Here is an 18,340-nt window from a genome sequence, read left to right on the forward strand (position 1 = left end):
GGACCACTGTAGAAGGAACCTGGGCCCTTGACTGCAGCTACCACATGACTCGTAGACTACTTATGCTCAGAGCTGTTATGTCAGAGAGAAATAATTGTCCTGCTTAAACTATGATTGTTGTAGGTCTCCATTTCAGCTGCTAATTAATACATTGGGAATAAAAATGTTATGAGGTTCAAACTGTCAGCTGAGTGATATGAACAAGATGACAAACATTCTTTTAAAGATATTTAATAAGACTTTTTTTTTTCAAATCAGTACAAAAATTTAAATACAAAAATGATTTGCTATTGACAAGTCTCAAATCTATCATGGAAACTCAAAAAAGTTACCAGTCTGTTCACCGTTCATGGTATTCTGTAAAATATTTGAGAATAGTCACCCACTATAAACATTCTTTTCCCCTGTAGGATGTCATACTGCTTAAAACTCTGTATTTAAATAACAATAATACCAGTTGGGTCCATTTCACATGGAAACGTTCTAGTTAATTTTGAATAAAATAGGGATTATAGCACCATCCCTAGACTTTAGACCGCTTGATTGTTTCACCTGCTTTTACACTAATGTGTTAACATGATGTGCAACACTCAAAAGAGAAACAGACACATAGATAATTATTTAAAACTCTTTTTTAAATTAAATGGAGTAATTCATTTAGCTCTGAGATTAGCACCATTGTAGAATACACAGTAACTGGCATAGATTTTGCTCCTCCCCTATCTAAAAGTTAGAAGCATATGCCCGATAATACACACAAACACACGCATACACACATACATACATACACATATAGGCAATTGAGTAACAACCAATAAATAAATTGGAAGATATTTGAAAAGTAAAATTTGGTTTTAACTAAATAGGTACTTTCTCTCTTACTTGGTGGAAATAAAAAGCCCATACATGTACAGATAAATACAGTTTTACAAATCAGCTTGATCTGACTTGCTTCCAAACCATTTCAATGCAGCTGTTCAGCAGAAGGAGCCCAATGCATCCACATTGCCCCCATCATCATTAGCACCAAACCAGCACTCTCAAGACCAACCCGAAGGATTCTTGGCCACATACATGCTGTCTGCTTTGAAAATGAAAGCTGGGTGCGACATTTTTTGATGGGAAAATTTTGTCATATAATTAGCAGTGAATAAGAAACTCTATGGTAATGAACTCATTTCTGTTTTTAAGAAATTGAGAAAAAAATAGTATACCATGTCAGAGAAAAGACATATTAGTTTGAAGAGAATTTTCTTGATGCTTAAAATGACTCAGATTTGACATAGACACATTTCCATGTGTTTATACCGTATTTATTCGTGTAATTTCCCATCTGTAACTATCCCCTCAACTTCTCTTAATTTTGAGGAAAAAAATACAAGATTCTGCCACCCACAGCCCACATTCTTTCCTCCAGTGACTAATAGTGTCAGCAGTAGACTCATAGTTGACTTGAAATGCTTTGTCCGTGTTTTGAGACCAGCTTTGTATCCTGAAGCCATTAGTATGTATCTCAGTGAAAACCTGGAAAAATATTTATTTTTCCTTTTAAACTTGTATTTACTCTGACCATGTGCTTAGTATGGGGTGACATAAAAAGCATGAAATGTCATTGCCCTTTGACATTCTAGGGAGCTCTTCCACAGATTGCTTCTAAAGAAATAGCTCTTTTCCTACAATTTTAGTACCTACATCAGGAAGCAGTACAGTCATTTGTCAATTTAAAATTTCAGAAATTATTTTTTCAAGAAAAAATTATTTTCCTTTGTAATTCTGAAAATCCCCCCCCCACCCCAAAATAAATGAAAGCTCGAATTTTAGGATTGACTTTGGAATCCCAGATGACACACTGATCTGCATGTGCATTACACAGGGACATTTCCTTGAAATTCAACAGTTACTAAAAAATATTGATAGCCTCTTCATAGATGAAATCTCATTATAGAGATTTGTGTGTGTAGTCAAAGGAGGGGGATTTTTATATGCATTTAAACAAAATTAATAACTGCTATTGATAATGAGTATTTCCAAACTGTAAAGTTATGGGAGGAGAAGGTTATTTTTTTTCTTATGACTTCCAGGTACTTTTATTAGTTGGGCTATCATGGGAAATTATACAGAGAGAAGAAAAAAGAAAATAAAAATCAGAAAACAAGCAAGCAAACATACAAACAAACAAAAAGAACCCTTGAAGAGTAAATGAGTTAATTACTGCTCATATCTCCCAGATGGTTGTTAGCTCCATGCGGGGCGCTGTCTTATGCCCCACAAAAGTGTCTCACCCAGTGCTAGGCACAGAGAAAGCACTGAGTAAATATACAGCTGTCAATTGGTTTGCTTGTTCTTCTAGAGACACTAGATACACAATTCTGAGTAGGACTCCTGTTGAGAAAAGACACAGCCCCTGTTGGGAGAGAAATAGCCTTTGCACTGAAGCCCTACCATGGCCCTCTCACTGCCTTCCACCAGGGCAGTAACACTGCAGAACTCCTCCCCCACATTCCATGGCCAAATATCTGCACAAATACAGAGGAAATTATGCAAGTAAATACGGTATGTAATTGTTATCATTGACATTTCTTTAAGCCATATTTATAAATATTTTAAAGTAACAATATGAGTGAGTGACTTTCATTAGCTATGATCTTTTTTCATACAGAAATTTTTTGACTGATCTGAATAAGCAGGTTATCATGGAAGCACATAACATACAACAGCTAATATGATTCCAGTGGGTACAACACAAGTGTCAGTACTTGATACATAAATCTATCCCATCATTTTCAATTACAAGCTGCTGTGCAGAGCATACAACATGCATCTTAGTTTTTATTTGTACATGATGGTTCGAATGTTCACTTAAATATAACTTTCCAACTATATAAATGTTTTGAAGCAATTACGCTTTTCATTCGAATTTTTTGGTGCATCGTTTTCTTCTATAAAATCTCTCTTTTGTTTCCTTTTTTTTTTTTTTTACATGGGATACAATAAATATCCTGAAAAGGAGGAGTGGACATACTGTCCCGCGTAGAGCCCCGCAGCCTGTTCTGAGGGCATCTGGAGGAACACTCTGTCTCCGGGCCTGAGCAGCAGCACTGCGCTCCCTGACGCCTGGTCCAGGAAGCCCTTTTTGTACTCGTCGTACGTGTACATCATGGGCTCGTTGTTCTTGAACAGAGCAACCCATACGTTGCCTCCCTTGCAGTGAACGTGGTACACAAAGTAGTAGACCCCCGGGACCTCGCAGGTGAAGATGCCGGTCTGAGGGTTGTAGTTCTGTCTGCCGTTATAGAGCAGTTTGTCAAACTTCACTGGGGCCCCCACGGGTGGGAAAGGTGCTGTCAGCTCAGCGGTAAATGCAGGCATCTCTTGGGCTGGCCCTCCGTTCTTGCCTTTCTTAGCCCCATAGGCATGGGGGGGTTTCACTCCATCAATTCCCAGCCCCATATCTGGCAGATACTCTCCATGGGGAGGTGGTGTAGGGGGCATCACTGCCGGAAGCCCCGGGGGCCCTGGGGGGCCTGGGGGCCCCGGAAGGCCAGGCTGGCCTTGAGGACCTAGGGCACCAGGCTTCCCTGGGGGGCCATGAAGTCCTGCTACTCCTGGCTTCCCAACTCCAGGGAACCCAGGGGGCCCTGGGATGCCCGGTTCTCCTTTAGGGCCTGGGATTCCAGGTGGTCCAATGGGGCCACTAGGGCCTACAATACCTGGGATGCCTGGGGGGCCCTGTAAACCCTGGTCCCCTGGGATTCCTGGTTCACCCTTTGGTCCAAGCAGCCCTGGAGCACCAGGGAGCCCTGGCAACCCTTTGTGCCCCTCTTCCCCCTTGGGCCCTATGGGCCCTGGCAAACCCCTTATCCCAGGGGGCCCCACTTCTCCAGGGAAACCTGGCTTTCCTGGGAAGCCTTGAAGCCCTGGCTCACCCTTGGGACCTGGTGGCCCCTGTGGCCCCACAACCCCGCCTTCTCCTTTGGGTCCGGGAAAACCAATTGCTCCTGGAGGACCCATAGGACCTGGGATTCCAGGCAAGCCTGGCTCTCCTGGGGGACCTCCAATTCCAGGGGGTCCTGCTGGTCCTTTCTCCCCTCTTGGTCCCAGAGCCCCAGGAACCCCCCCTATACCCCTGTCACCTTTGGGCCCTGGGAAGCCTGGTTTTCCAATTCCTGGAAGGCCCGGGGGCCCTGGCACCCCAGGCAGTCCTTGCTCTCCTTTGCCACCTGGAAATCCTGGCTGGCCAGGGATCCCATCCTGGCCTGGTTTTCCAACTCCAGGAATCCCAGGAGGTCCTTGAATCCCTGGTATCCCAATAGGGCCCTGTGGCCCAGGTTCACCTGGAGGACCTGGCTTTCCCAGGGGGCCCTGGGGCCCAGGGAAGCCTGTCACTCCTGGTTTTCCCACTCCAGGAAGTCCGACAGGGCCAGGAGGGCCATGCATCCCTGGAGGACCCTTTAGGCCTGGCAGACCTGGCATTCCGAAGCCTTTTTCTCCTTTAGGACCCTGAAGGCCTGGAGGTCCCGCTGGTCCTTTGGGTCCTCGCTCACCCTTTGCACCTGGTTGCCCTGGTAACCCTGGCCCACCTGGTTTCCCAATGCCAGGAAGTCCGTGAGGCCCTGGGGGTCCTTGTGGTCCTGGGATCCCCATGGGCCCGATCTCCCCTTTGGGTCCAATTTCGCCTTTTGCCCCAGGCATTCCCATGGCTCCTGGCTTTCCTGGCATTCCAGGCATACCTGGCTTTCCAATTCCGGGATATCCCTGTGGCCCTGGTTTTCCTTTGATTCCAGGTATCCCATGACCTGGTAAACCAGGGGGTCCAGGTGGTCCTCTTGGGCCAGGCTCTCCTCGGGGACCTTGCTCCCCTCGTAAGCTAGCTATTGGTGTTTCTACTGGGAAAGGAGACAGGGGAGAGAGACGGAGAGAGGGGGTAAGAGAGGGAGAGAGGGAGAGAGATATTAATATTGATTATGCTTCCCTTCAAGGAAGTCATGACAGTGATGATTTAATTCTGGCACATTTGCTTGTTACTTATTAAGAGGAAAGACCAAGAATAATGTGCTTATCTTCCAGGACTGTATGTTATCAGTACTTAAAGGATAATCAAACTGACAATTTCTTTGACATATTTGAGATAGTGTTTTTGAGAACTGATATCTGCTGCTACTTTTATCAGCATTGGTTAAGTGAAAAAAAAAAAACTTTGCAAATAATAAAAAACATTTTTTCTCAGTATAAAACTATTATGTTGTGTTTACTGTAGAGAATTTAGAAAATTCAAAGAAAGATAAAGAAAAATTAAAGTTGCCTATAAGCCTACTACTCAGAGATAATCGCTTGACATTTATATACATTTCTGTCTTGTGTTCTAGGAGTGTGTGTGTGTGTGTGTGTGTGTGTGTGTGTGTGTGTTAGACAATATCAGAGTCATTCTCCGTTTTAATTTTTTTCTATTTTTGTACTATTTATTGTTATTGTATTTTTCCATGTCCTTGATTTTTTAATATAATGATTTATGGCAAAAAAAATTTCTTCTTGTGCAAAAATACAGTATGATGTGGATGATGACAGTCATCATGTGAACTTGGGGAAGAATTGGAGCATTTTATTTTGTGATTTAATAACATCTTCCATATCTGTTCTCTAGAGCAGTGGTCCCCAACCTTTTTGGCACGAGGGACTAGTGCTCCTATGAGACTCTAACACCTGATGATCTGGGGTGGAGCTGAGGTGATGGGGACCAGCTGCAAAAAAAGATGAAGCTTTGCTCACTTTGCCCACCATTCACCTTCTGCTGTGCCTGGTTGCTAACAGGCCACAGACCAGTACTTGTCAGTGGCCTGGGGGTTGAAGATCCCTGCTCTAGAGTAGAATAGATTTGCTTAATTTATTTAAAGTGCTGCAGGATTTTCTAAGCCTCAAATATTCATTCTTTAATATATATATTTTTTCTCATTTCTATATTTGTCGGCATTGGTTAAGTAAAAAATCTCAAAAGTAATAAAGGAACACTTTTCCAAGTATAAAGCTTGGAGATATTATGGTGTGTTTACTATAGAGAAGTGAATAATGTATTTTAGGATTTTAAGATGACAAGCAATGTGGATATGGAACACAGCTAGGATTAGGAGTAGGAAGCTAGCTTCTCTTCCTGGCTTTGAAATGAGATCTCGATTGGATCACTTAAACTATCAGTGTCTCTGCTTGCCTATCTGTATAGTGAGAATAATACACTCGCTCTACAAGATTAGGTAATAGGTGTGAAAGGTGTTACGCTTTCTAATTGTTTTCGACATGCAAAGCATATGGTATTATAAATAATTGTAAACACAACTCTGGATCTCCCATGCTGCTGGGAGTAATGGATAATGTAAAAAAAAAAATGAAATTTATGTTCCCAAAGTCATTTCAACCAAAGGTTCATCTTAATCCTGACCATTGCATTTTTTACTGAGCTACCATCAGGAACCAAATGGAACCGTAGAACTCATATTCTTTCCAAATTCCCTGATTGAAATCTGGTACCCATCTGAATAAGCGCAGAAAGTGCCAAAAGCCACGCAGGCCATTCAAGAAAGGAAGGAAAACAAATGGCCTAGATAATCTTCATAGTGGACTGTCAGTTCCTAAAGCAAAGAAAATTGGGAATACTCCTTTCAGGCTAATAGATATAATGAAAGCACTATTAAGTCATGTTATTTCAAAGCAGTGAATTGTGTAGCTACTGTATCAAGGGAGCATCTGGGTCAGGGTCACATCTTATTCATCAGAAATCCTTTGTGTTTAGTACAGTGCCTGGAACTTACTCTGTTCTTACTTAGGGTTTGTTGTAGGGCCAACTGCAGCAATTCAAAGTTCTTATAGTGTTTTAGCATTTACCTGTGCTTTTACTTATTTTATGTCATTGATTTTCTCAACAATCTTACTTTACAGAAGAAGAAAAGTAATTTCAGAGAGGTTAAATGACTAGGTCTCCCTCATTTCTGGCTTCTAGACATTCAAGCCTCTGAGTGCCAAATCCAGCAGTTCTCCAGTAGCGGAGTTTCCAGCTTTTGCAGGAACCAGTGAAGTGGCCTCCACTTTATCAAAGGGAATTACAACTCTGATGCAGTACCTTTCCTGCAAATGCTAAGTTTCCTAGAATGCCAGATAAACTGACCGAATTTATAAGAAAGTGATAGACATTTTGTAGGTGGTGAATAACTAATAAATATGTCTAGGAGGTAATAGGAGAGATTTTCAGGTATCATCTCTAGTTGCAGTCTATGCTTCTTAATCTCCTCCTGTCGATTTATTGATTGACGTGTATAGTCACTTAATTAGAGCAGGCTTAAAAACACTTGCACTCATCTAGCACCTAGTTCACAAAATGCTTCCATGTGATTTTTTTTTTTTTTAAAACACAGCACGTCCTTGCAACATTGCTTTTCTAATTCAGAACACCGATGGTCACCTTTTTTTTTTCCCCCACAGCTTTGTCCCCCAGCATCTGATCCAGAGGCTGACACAAAAATAGATGCTCATTGAATAATTGCTGAGTGTTTGAATAAATAATAAATGAGGAATAAACTATTTACCATTAAATATGTCTTCTGTCAGTTGATGCTGTTAATATAATAAAGCACTACATAGAATGGTAAGTTTATCTATATTTTTCTTTAAGCCTTAAACTTTTCAAAGATAGAGTTTAGAACACAGTAGGCATTTACTGATCATTGGTAATGCATTCTGAAATAAAAATATCTAAAATTTAGCTCCTCCCCCACCTGATTTCATAGTTTAGGATTTTTGAAGGCTCCTGTTTTGCAACAGCACAGGAGTTTGATGTTACCTTTGCCTTTCTTGGGTGCTGCTTCCTTGCCCATTCTTGGCACTGGCTGAATTTCCTTCCTATACTGGGGTAGGTGTGGATACTCTTTGCCATATTGCATATGAGGCAGCTCCTTGCCCATAGTAAGGCCATCTTTGCTCAAAGGCATGTGAGGTATTTGCTGGCCCATGTGCTGGTATTGTGGAATTTGCTGTGGGATCTGAGGAGGAATTTGAGGCAGCGGCTTGATCCCATAGTAGGCACCAGCCTGAATGAGCCTGACGGAGCCCAGGGAAATGGTAAGGAGCACTCCCAGCAGCTGCAGAGGGGCAGGTGGCACAGCCATCACCTGTGGAAGAAAGGAATGCACCAACATGGTGAAACTGCAGTCCAAGCAATTGGAGTATATTTAGAGAAAGGAGAAACAACAACAACAACAACAACAAATCCAGTCTTTATTATCAGAACTTCATGAGTGGAAGACAAACAAAAAAGAAGATGTTACCTTTCAGTAGAAAGAAAAGAAATAGCAAACAAACAAAAACCAGAAAAGAGAAGAATCTGTCAAATAAAGGCAACTGGTAGGAATATAGATTATAGGAGAGGCTGCTAGTTGTCCTTGAATATCAATTCTGCCTTCTTCCATAATACTGCAGCCCTTGATTTTCAGCTGTAATGGAGCAGTCTAGAATAAAGACATTTCAGCCAGATGTGTCCGTGTGACAAAGTTTTGGCAAATTGGATATAGTTGTAATGGGTCTAACTTCCAAGAAGGATCCTAAAGGGGAGTGGGTGTGTTCTTCCTCTGTCCTTCCTGCCAGCTGGAATGTGGATGTTGCCTGGAAACAGACGGGACACCTTGGACCATGAGGTGAAAGCTGTGCACTGAGGGTGGTAGAGCAATGAGTTAGAAGAAACCTCAGCCCTGGTTGAACGTGGAAGCACCATGATGATCTTTAAATCTGAAATTTGTTTATGCAAGAGAGAAATAAAGGTCTACTTTCTATAAACCATTATTATTTTGGATGTCACACATTTGCAATAAACTTAATCCTAACAGATAGAGTAGATACTCCAAAAGGAGGCAAACTTGGTGGCAAGTCAGATTTTGTTAGTAAGTGCCAAAATTCTATTCTAAATGGAAACAGTTGATAAGTTACAGGCTTTGTGCCAGAGGCTGAGATTTTTCATTTTCCAGATGCCCTTTGGCTGCTACGATGTGGTTGCAAATACATATAAATGTTAAAGAACAAACAAAGCTGCAGAAGTCTGAACTGGAAAGGTTTTTCATGTGGCAGTCCTAAGACGTCATTATAAATATCGCTATCATAATTTTGCACATATGGGGATACCATTTCTTTCTTCTGTTCTAATACTGTGAAGTCATTCATTTATAATTTGGCTAATTGGATGTAGAATCCATTAAACTTTATCTTTGTACTATTGTGAAAGAAAGGAGTTTATAAAAACAAGTTGTATAAATAAGATGGATGTTTAATTACTCATAATAAGCTGTTTCTAAGCTCTTTAATAATACACTTTGCAAATTATCAGTTAATAGAATAAATATAAACGGAGCTTACATATCTGTTTATAAAAACTGGTTTGGAAAGACCTTTGGAAATGCCTAGGGCTGAAAACCCAATGGCCCAGGGAATTGCAGTGTTTGCAAATGACACTAGAGGGCAGGCAAGTGTGGTACACATCAAAGTCTGTGCTGTTACTCCTCCCCTGTGCAACCAGGTCCTTTGCTCTCACACCTTATTAAGGGACTTAATGAAAATCTAAATCCTAAATGTAGTGTCATCATAATGCTGGAGAGGGGTGTGTGTGTGTGTGTGTGTGTGTGTGTGTGTGTGTGTGTGTGTGTGTGAGAGAGAGAGAGAGAGAGAGAGGAGAGAGAGAGAAAGAGAGATTCACAAATTTTAATGTATCTTCTGGAAAACTTAATTAAATAAACTTCTGTCTATAAATAATTTAATTCCCATTCTCCTGACAGTTTGTTTTCTTTGCTTCTGCCTTACTTAATTCCGAAGCGTAGTTTTCCACTTCTTAGAAAATGTGCGTTGACTTTGCAATATCCTACTTAAGAGTAATGCCAAGAATGTGAACAGGCTACAGAAGAATTTAACAAAAAGCACCTAAGAAAATATTTAATTAAAGAATACCCACCACAAAATTCATTGCTTTACAATTTCTCTAAATATACTAACTAACCATATTTTTTTCCTGCTGGAGAAAAAAATAAAGAAATATCTGTCAGCAAAACGATTTGTAAAACTTTCCCATTTCGCAAATCAGAATAAGTCTCAAGAACTATTTATTTCAAGTGTACTCTAAATAAGTTATGTACTGGTAAATGGGAGAAGATAGAAAGCTGTTATTTTCTGTCCTTGTAAGAATGATTGATTGTTGTAAACCATTTGGATAAAATTAATACTGATTTATACTCAATAATAGTCAAATTTATTTTGGGTGAAAAAAGAACATCTGCTATAAGTACTTAATGATAATTTATTGCATACTGACCAGAAACAATGCTACAGCCATCTGAAGATTGCAAAGATGAACATAATATGGGTCAATGGGCCCTGCCCTCAAGGAGCTTCTACTCTTTTAGTAGGAATGACAGAGGTGTAAAATATTAATGAGTAGCAAAGAATATTCAGGAAAAATGTGAATTTTCCTTCCACTTCTGTTCTCCAGTATCTAAAAATCTTTCCTTTGAATCAACAACTCTTCCCATTTTCTGCATATGTTTCTGGAGATATTCTGTGAATACACACATACAATACACACCCCTTTATACAAATAACAGCATACTATACACACCAATTCCTTATTTTTTTTGCTCAGAAGACCAGAACTTTGGACCTTATTTATCATTCCACTTTTGTGTATCTGAACAGATACTTTTAACTCCTTTGTTTGTTAAAAATAAGACTCTATTGTTCTCTAAAGTACTGTCTGGCTCTAACCTTCAGTGCCTCAAGCAGTCACTAGAGAGCCGAAAGTGTTAATCCATACCAGAAATACATAGTAATACCTGCTAATGTATAAGCTGGGACTTAATTCTACCTTTGGGGATATATTAATTTAATTATTAAACTCTAAACTGATGGTGATGTCTTTAATAATAAGCTAGCATGGTTTGCCCTTCACTCTTCCATCAATTTGGTGAATGTGTTGGATTATACTTAATAATCCTTAAACCAGGACAACCTAATGAAACACTGGAAACCTGGAACGAGGCAAAATGCCTGGAAGAACACCGGCTGAATACCAAATGCCCAGTGGGATTCAGCTTTAGTACAATTATTTCCTCTCTAGGCTTGACCTTTCTTTCCCAGAAACTACCTCCTTTGGTCTGCCTTCAGCCTTTTCTCTGACATTTTACTTAAGTAAACTTTGTTCAGTTTTAACTTGAATTTTTGTGCAGGGGCCCTGGTTAGAATTTATCACTTTATTTATCCTTACCAATTTTCCTCTTGTTCCTGAGGATATTTTTGTCGGTCAAAGTGGTGTGGTGTTTCTCCCTGAATCACTCAATTTGTGTAGATTTGTGTAGCACTATGTAAACACCTAGTAAGATTTCTGTAGCACTATATAAACACCTGGTAAGAAGGAGGAGTTTCAGAATTCTTAATGAGAAGAAATAGGGAAAGTGGGTTTTCTTGCTTCCTTTTCCTTTTTCTGAGGATACAGAACACAATAATGTTTTGAGTTCTATTAGATAGTTTTAAAATTTTTCTGCTTGATAATGTGCATGTGAATATACATAAATGTAAACGTATATAATGTGTGTGGACACTGCCAGCCAAAATGGCTTAGTGATGGGTGTCATGTCATATAGGAAAAGCATCATAGACGCCAAAAGACCAGGTATTAAGCTGTAGCTGTGATTCTTTGTGTCTATGACCTTGGGCAAGTCTCTTATCTTCACCAAGACTCTGTTTCTTTACCTATAATATAGAAATTATAATCTCTTCCCCTTCTGCAGAGTTGTTCAAGGGCACAAATGATAATATGAATTCTTTGTGAGCTGAAAAACACTATTTAAATTTAAGTTGTTATTAACAAAGCGTGAGCAAAAAGACAAACAAAAACAAACTGAAAAGTCAAAGATTTTCAAATAAGGATATTAGCCAAAGTAAATCTGAGGTTAGCTGCAATAATGATATGCCTAACATGAATAAAATACCAATGACCATTAATGTACATGTTAAAAATGGTTACCAAAAAAAAAAAAGCAGATAGAGAAAAAAAGAGGAAGAAAGAGAAAGAAAAAAGGAAGGAAGGAAGGAAGGAAGGAAGGAAGGAAGGAAGGAAGGAAGGAAGGAAGGAAGGAAGAAGAAAAAAGCAAGCAAGCAAGCGAACAGTGGAACCAAGGCAGTTATTCATCCTGGTGTCAGTCAGCAATCTTAATCACTTTAAACAGCCCTAAATCATTCCCCGTATTTGGGCAGGGTTGCAGAGAGTTTCACTTTCCTCACGTGACCTGTAATGTATATACCAGAATAATGTGGTATATATTATTTTAGATGTTCCTCAGCATTTTATTTGCACGTTTATTCTCGTGAAATTTTAGCTGCTTGTCCAAAAGAATACTAAAGTATTTAAAATTTTAGTCCTTGCCTTAAATCCAATTTCCCTTTCACATGGGGCTAACATAGGAGGTCTATGTATTTGTATGTGTGTACATGTGTGTCCCTGTTGTGCAGACAAGCCTCACTCATCTGCCCCTGGACGGTCCTCTTCTGAGCCTTCAACTTGTCCCCTTACACAAGTTTTGTAGTTCTCAAGTCCTCAGATTTACCACACCTGAAGCAAGGGAAAGCTAGGCAGAATCTTACTTCTCCAGAATTGTCTTTTTGGTTTTTCCATGCATTTCCAAGAAAATTCTCTCCTGATAGCCTTTCTCAAGGCAGTTCATTCATTAGATATTTATGTTTATTTTTATTTATATAGATATTTCTATTTAGGAACTGTTCTAAGTACTTGAGATAGAGTGCTAAATTAGAGGGTAGACAGATGAGAAATGAAATTTTGAAATGGATTTATCTTTAGTAAAAAGTGTCTACAACTACCATTGTAATAAATAAGACGCCTGTTTTCGGCATTGTGTCTTAAGAGGGATTAAAAAAAAAAAGTTTCAGCCCTCTCATCTCTATTCAAAATTTACTTCCTCCAAGATGCATTTTCCCACCATCCTTTCCAAAACAATGTCTTCCACTCCTAGGCAATCTTGAGTCCTTCCCCCTATAGAGTTGATTGCTACATAAGGGAGAGTCAGAGAAAAAATTCCTAGCAGAAGAGTAGTTAGTTAAGAAAGGGAAAACCCATTCAGATGGGCTTTTTATGGTTTTTATGTGTATTATAAATTCCTCCCTTCATCACTTCAGAAATGAAGAAACCCTAACCTTCTGAAGAAAACTTCAAAAACCCTAATCCTTTTGTAGGAAGGGATTTTGGGTTAGGTAGAAGAATGATTCACTGTTGTTCCAGATTGGCATTGGGCAAAATTAGTGATATATATGAGAAAACCAAAACCAGGGGATGGCAGGGGAGGAGGGGAGTGAAGATCAAAATTGTAATGACATTACCTAAGGTTTTGAGCACATATTTACATCAGCACAATGAATGTACGTCAAATATGTTCCATCATTACTCCTCTATCCACTTATTAGCCTTTAAAAAAAAAAACATTAAACTCTTTCAAATGATAGTTCTTCACCCTGTGTTTATACAACTGATTATTTTACTGAAATTCAAGATGGTTACATTTCAAGTTAGAAGTTTAAAAATTCTTGTTTAATTACTTTTAGGAGTTGTTATCCAATGTTAGCTGTCATTCAATACATTGTTTCAGAGCATACAGATTTATCTAACTGTATTGTCACCCTTCTCCATTTTGTCCTCCAAGTATCAAGGCTCTCTGTTTGTTAAAATAAAGAATTTTTCTGTTACATTGGATGAGATCCCAGACTAGATCCCTTTCTTGGTGCTTTTTCGACTAGGGGCACAAGCTTGGAAGGTATTCATGAAGTCAGAAAAGCATTGGCAAGGCGAATACGTTAAGATGGAGCCTGAAGAAATAAATAAACCTATCAAATGTTGGTCAATCAGTCTAACGAAGGCAGTGGGCAAAATTCTCCAATAAGCATGCATTAATTTTAGTCAATCTGTCCATTTATACCTATTAGGACTGATAAAAGTATAAAACAGAGCTTAAACTATATGCTTCACTGATAAATCCTGAATTTTGCTGTAATTAAGAGCATCCAATGATCTCATCTACTAACTATAAGCAGTATGACCTCACGAGACATATATAACTTTAGATTTTAACTGGGTTGTGCCTCCAGCTCTAGAGATGGTTCACCCACCTAACCCCTCTGAAACGAATGTCCAACCACCACATTCCAAAAGTTCTCCAGAGGAGGCGATTTCGCAACAATCCCCAGTAACCAATGGTAGGGTTTCACAGACCTACATTTTCTAATATCTAATCTGAATCTTTCTTGCTGAACTTTAAGCTTGTTTCCTCTTTTTCATTCTCCAAGGAGGTGGGAGACATCTAGAGAATACTTTTCTTAAAATAATAGTTCAAACATTTGAAGTCTACAGTTAACTTCTTTTGTTTCTCTAACTGGAATCATGTCAGCTTCCAAATAGGTTATAGAACACTTGAGACAACCCCTAAAAGAGAATGTTCTAAAGTGAAATCCTTCCCCTCCCCAAAATGTGAAAAATATCATTGTTCTGAGAGTGCAGAGCACTTTAATTCTAGTTCTGACCTAAACAAGTCACCTATCCTGACTGTTCATTAGTTCACTCATTTGCAGATCAAGGACACTGGCTAGTTCTAAAATTTTATGGTAGCTGTGAACATGAATAACATGTCCACACTTCATAGATAAATGATGTCATGAATGTACATTCTCAAACTTTTTGGATGGTATAAAGTTAGATCAATTTCCCACTTCCAGTTATTTTTCAATATTTCACTGTCCTTGACTAGAACCCCTACCCCCCCCCCCCCCACACACACACACAAAATAAAGACACTAAATAAGAGAAAAAGTTTAGGAACAAAAAAAGTGATTCATAACCTTTTTTTTTTTTTACCATACTTGAAAATTGAATAAAAATAGAAACTTCCTGATAAAGTTTTTAAAAAGTGTTTACAAATGATAAAAACAAACAAACAAACAAAAAACTTCCTACAATGTGTAGCCTCAAAAATCCCCCCAGAGTCATTAAGCAAGTATGGACATATGCTTCCTGTCAGAGGAATGACATGAATACAAAGTATACAGTGGGAAGGGTAAGTGGATTGTGAATAGGTGTGACATAGTCATATTTTAGGATCTATGCTGTTCATTGCATAAGAAACAACTCTGTAGTCTAGTAGGTGATGGTGACGGCTTCCCAAGAATAAGCTCCTCCATATTCAATGGAACTGGTGATGTGTAACAATGTAAATTCCTTTCTGGCATGACCCAAGAAGGACTAAAGAGTTACTTTTCAATATTTCACTTCTGACCTTGGTCAGAAAACAAAACAAAAGAAAAGAACCTAAATAAGAGAAAGGTCTTTTCAGACCTTTGCAAGGGAGAAACATGTATGGGACATTTCATCTACTATAATCCATTGAACTGGGTATTGACAAAATATTTATTTAGAGCAAATAACCATAATGTATACATAACAACTATAGTGCACTACCTAAAATATAAATTTCATGGAACATATTTCTTCACTGCAAGCAGCACTTATCTAACCCTATATTTTTGTTTAGACCAATGGAATTGCAAGTGGATTTCAACCAAACAGGACTCCGAAATGTCCATGTCATATGCATAATTAAAATTTAGTATTTGTTGAAGCAGTCCTTTGTAAATAACATGAATTAACTGAATAAAGTAAAATGATAAAATTATGCTCATTCCCCAAATATCTAAGGTCATAGAGACTTGGTTTAAAATTAAACCAAGTTAGGCAAAAGGAGTTGGGAGTTCAAGAGTAGTCTCTAGGTGTGGGAAGGAGGTACAAGGAGGAAACAGGATATTTATAGACTCCAACTTTTCCTGAAGAAGAGTGTCATATTAAAACTCTTGCCTTTTCTATAATTTGGTGTGCCTCCTAGATGTTTCACTATTGCTCAGCATCTTAGTTAAGAAAGGCTGAGAAATTAGGTAAAACTCAAATGAGTTAGTGGTGTTTCTTACTATTAAGGATGTGGGAATGTAAACTGGTGTAGCCACTATGAAAAACAGTATGGAAGTTCCTCAAAAAATTAAAAAAAGAACTATCATGTGATCCAGCAATTCTACTTCTGGATATTTAACAGAAGACATGGAAACAACTGGTGTCCATTGATGGATGCAATGATAAAGAAAATGTGATATATATATAATGGAATACAATTCAGCCATAAAAAAGAATGAGATTTTGACTTTGTGCCAACATGGATGAACCCTGAGGACATTATATTAAGTGAAATAAGTCAGACTGAGAAAGACAAATATTGTATGATCTCATTTATATAGAGAATCTGAAAAAGCAAAACAAAAAACCCAAAGAACAAAAACAATCAAGCTCATAGATACAGAGAAGAGATTGGTGGTTCTCAGAGATGGGGATATGGGGCAGGAGGTGGGAAAAGTGGGTAAAGGGGGTCAAAAGGTAAAAACTTCAAGTTATAAAAAAATATGTCTTGGGAATATAATGTACAGAGAGTATCAACTATATGGGGAAAAAAAATTCTGTTGAAGTACGGTGAGCCAGTTTCCCAGCCAGCATGGGCACATTTTGGAAGCAGAAGGGAGAGCCCTTTGCTACCATGGATGTTTCTCCCAATGCTTTCCTAGGATGATGTTGAGGAAGGATGAAAAAGCATGCAAGGTCTTTTTTTTCTGCCCCATTCTATTTGGCACTTAGTACTTATTCCAAAAGTATATTCAGAAAATTAAGTGAGCAAGCCAACTTCCTGTGCAAGCATTCTCCTTTTATTAGTAGGCTATTATGGCAGTAGACGGTTCATTTTGGTATTTTTATAGGAAACTGTGAAACAAACAAAAATTCCCTGAACCAAGGAATGAATCCTAGCCCTTTCCAATCTCTCCATAATACTAAAATATTTATTGATTCAATTACTCGGTAGGTGCATATGCGTCTTTGTGGTTTTAAAGGTGAGAAGTAGAGGGCATGAAATACAAAACTGATTTTTTTTTCACTTTTGAGCTGGTTATTTTTTTAGGTTTAATTGTTGAAGTTTTATTTAGCTAAGATTACTTTGAGCCACATAACCTTGAATGACTTGATATGAAAAATCAAGCCCTAGAGTTTCTATTACACATGGGCAAATCATTAAATCAAATTGAGAGCACTCGGGAAGAAAAATAATTAACCAACTTCTTCCGAAATTGGCTGCCTCTCTACCCCTGTATACATAGAGCTAATCTCCAGTCAGGACAGCAATCCTACTAAAGTTGCAATATTTAGCCCTGGAAATGTCTGAATTATAAAAGAACTTTAAAAAGCTGCACAATTTCTTGGTCAATAAAAAATGTAAATTTGTTCTTTCTCCATTGCACAGTTCATGAGTAGCAGAGACCATTCCACAGAGTTGTTTCCAAAAATGAATTTAAATAAAAAACAATTTAGTCCTCAAGCTGGGGCTAGGTCTAAAACACCAAGCTGTGACAAATTGTCAGCCGCAAAGAGGGCAGTCTCTAAAATTCACCGCTTTTCAACCACAGCCCCATCTAGATAATTAACCCATGTGGTAACACCCTCCCAGTTTGAACACAGGCAAAGCATTGAAAGCTACCAAACCACAGCTATTGGTATTCGAAGTACCATTTCTTTAACGGGTGGAATTTATTTTGAGGGAGAGAGAGACGAATGTGCTGTCTGGGAGGAAAAATCATAAGGTTTTCACAGCTAATATACTGAACATTTTTCAGAGAAAATGGAAGTGAAGAAAGGAACGGATAATGAATTCTGTAATAAATGCCAGTTCTTGGGGATATTACAGTTAAGGAGGCTGGGAGTGTATAAGAGACTTTTCTTTTTATAAGTGCAAAACTTGTTATAAGGCACAAAGAAATCACGAAAACATGGACTTCCACTGATAAACATCCTTCACAAATGTTATTTCTTAGGACCTGGAATGTAAATGGGAAACTGAATTGGAGATGAGAGACTTGGGGTGTAGTCACTTCTCTGTCATGACACCCTTGTGTAAATTTGAGTCTCTTCTTCCTAAACTACAAAATGAGGGGAATTAATTAGCTGGGGAGAAGGAGCCCAAATACACAGAGGAAGCAGGGAGATGGGGGAGTAAGTGAAGCTGGCCGGCCAGAATTTTCAGTGAAATAAGGAGCATTTGCCCCATCCGGAGGAGGAAGTTGTTTGTGTACCTGGTTTGGGCAGGCCTTCCAATTTTTCAAGAGAAGCCACGAATTGGGACATTTTGAGAAACATCTTCCTTTTGAAATTTTAGCTCAGTTCCTTTATTTTTTTTAACAC

General features: G+C 38.8%; 1 protein-coding gene across 3 annotated transcripts in view; it reads right to left on the reverse strand.

The window, feature by feature from the left end:
• Nucleotides 1-215: 215 nt before the first annotated feature.
• The window catches only part of COL8A1 (collagen type VIII alpha 1 chain), a 133,368-nt gene continuing 115,243 nt past the window's right edge, over nt 216-18,340 (reverse strand). For 2 of the 3 annotated variants that reach the window (XM_016144694.2, XM_036219029.1), the window contains exons 3-4: nt 7,826-8,153; nt 216-4,886 (exon numbers count right to left, since the gene is read on the reverse strand). In XM_016144694.2, coding sequence (XP_016000180.1) covers nt 2,977-4,886; nt 7,826-8,150 — 2,235 coding nt within the window. In that variant the 5' untranslated portion in view covers nt 8,151-8,153 and the 3' untranslated portion in view covers nt 216-2,976. The remainder of the gene's footprint in view (nt 4,887-7,825; nt 8,154-18,340) is intronic. The other variant, XM_016144696.2, reaches the window with a different exon arrangement.

Source organism: Rousettus aegyptiacus, unplaced genomic scaffold (assembly GCF_014176215.1).
Source record: "Rousettus aegyptiacus isolate mRouAeg1 unplaced genomic scaffold, mRouAeg1.p scaffold_m13_p_4, whole genome shotgun sequence".
Lineage (NCBI taxonomy): Eukaryota > Metazoa > Chordata > Mammalia > Chiroptera > Pteropodidae > Rousettus > Rousettus aegyptiacus.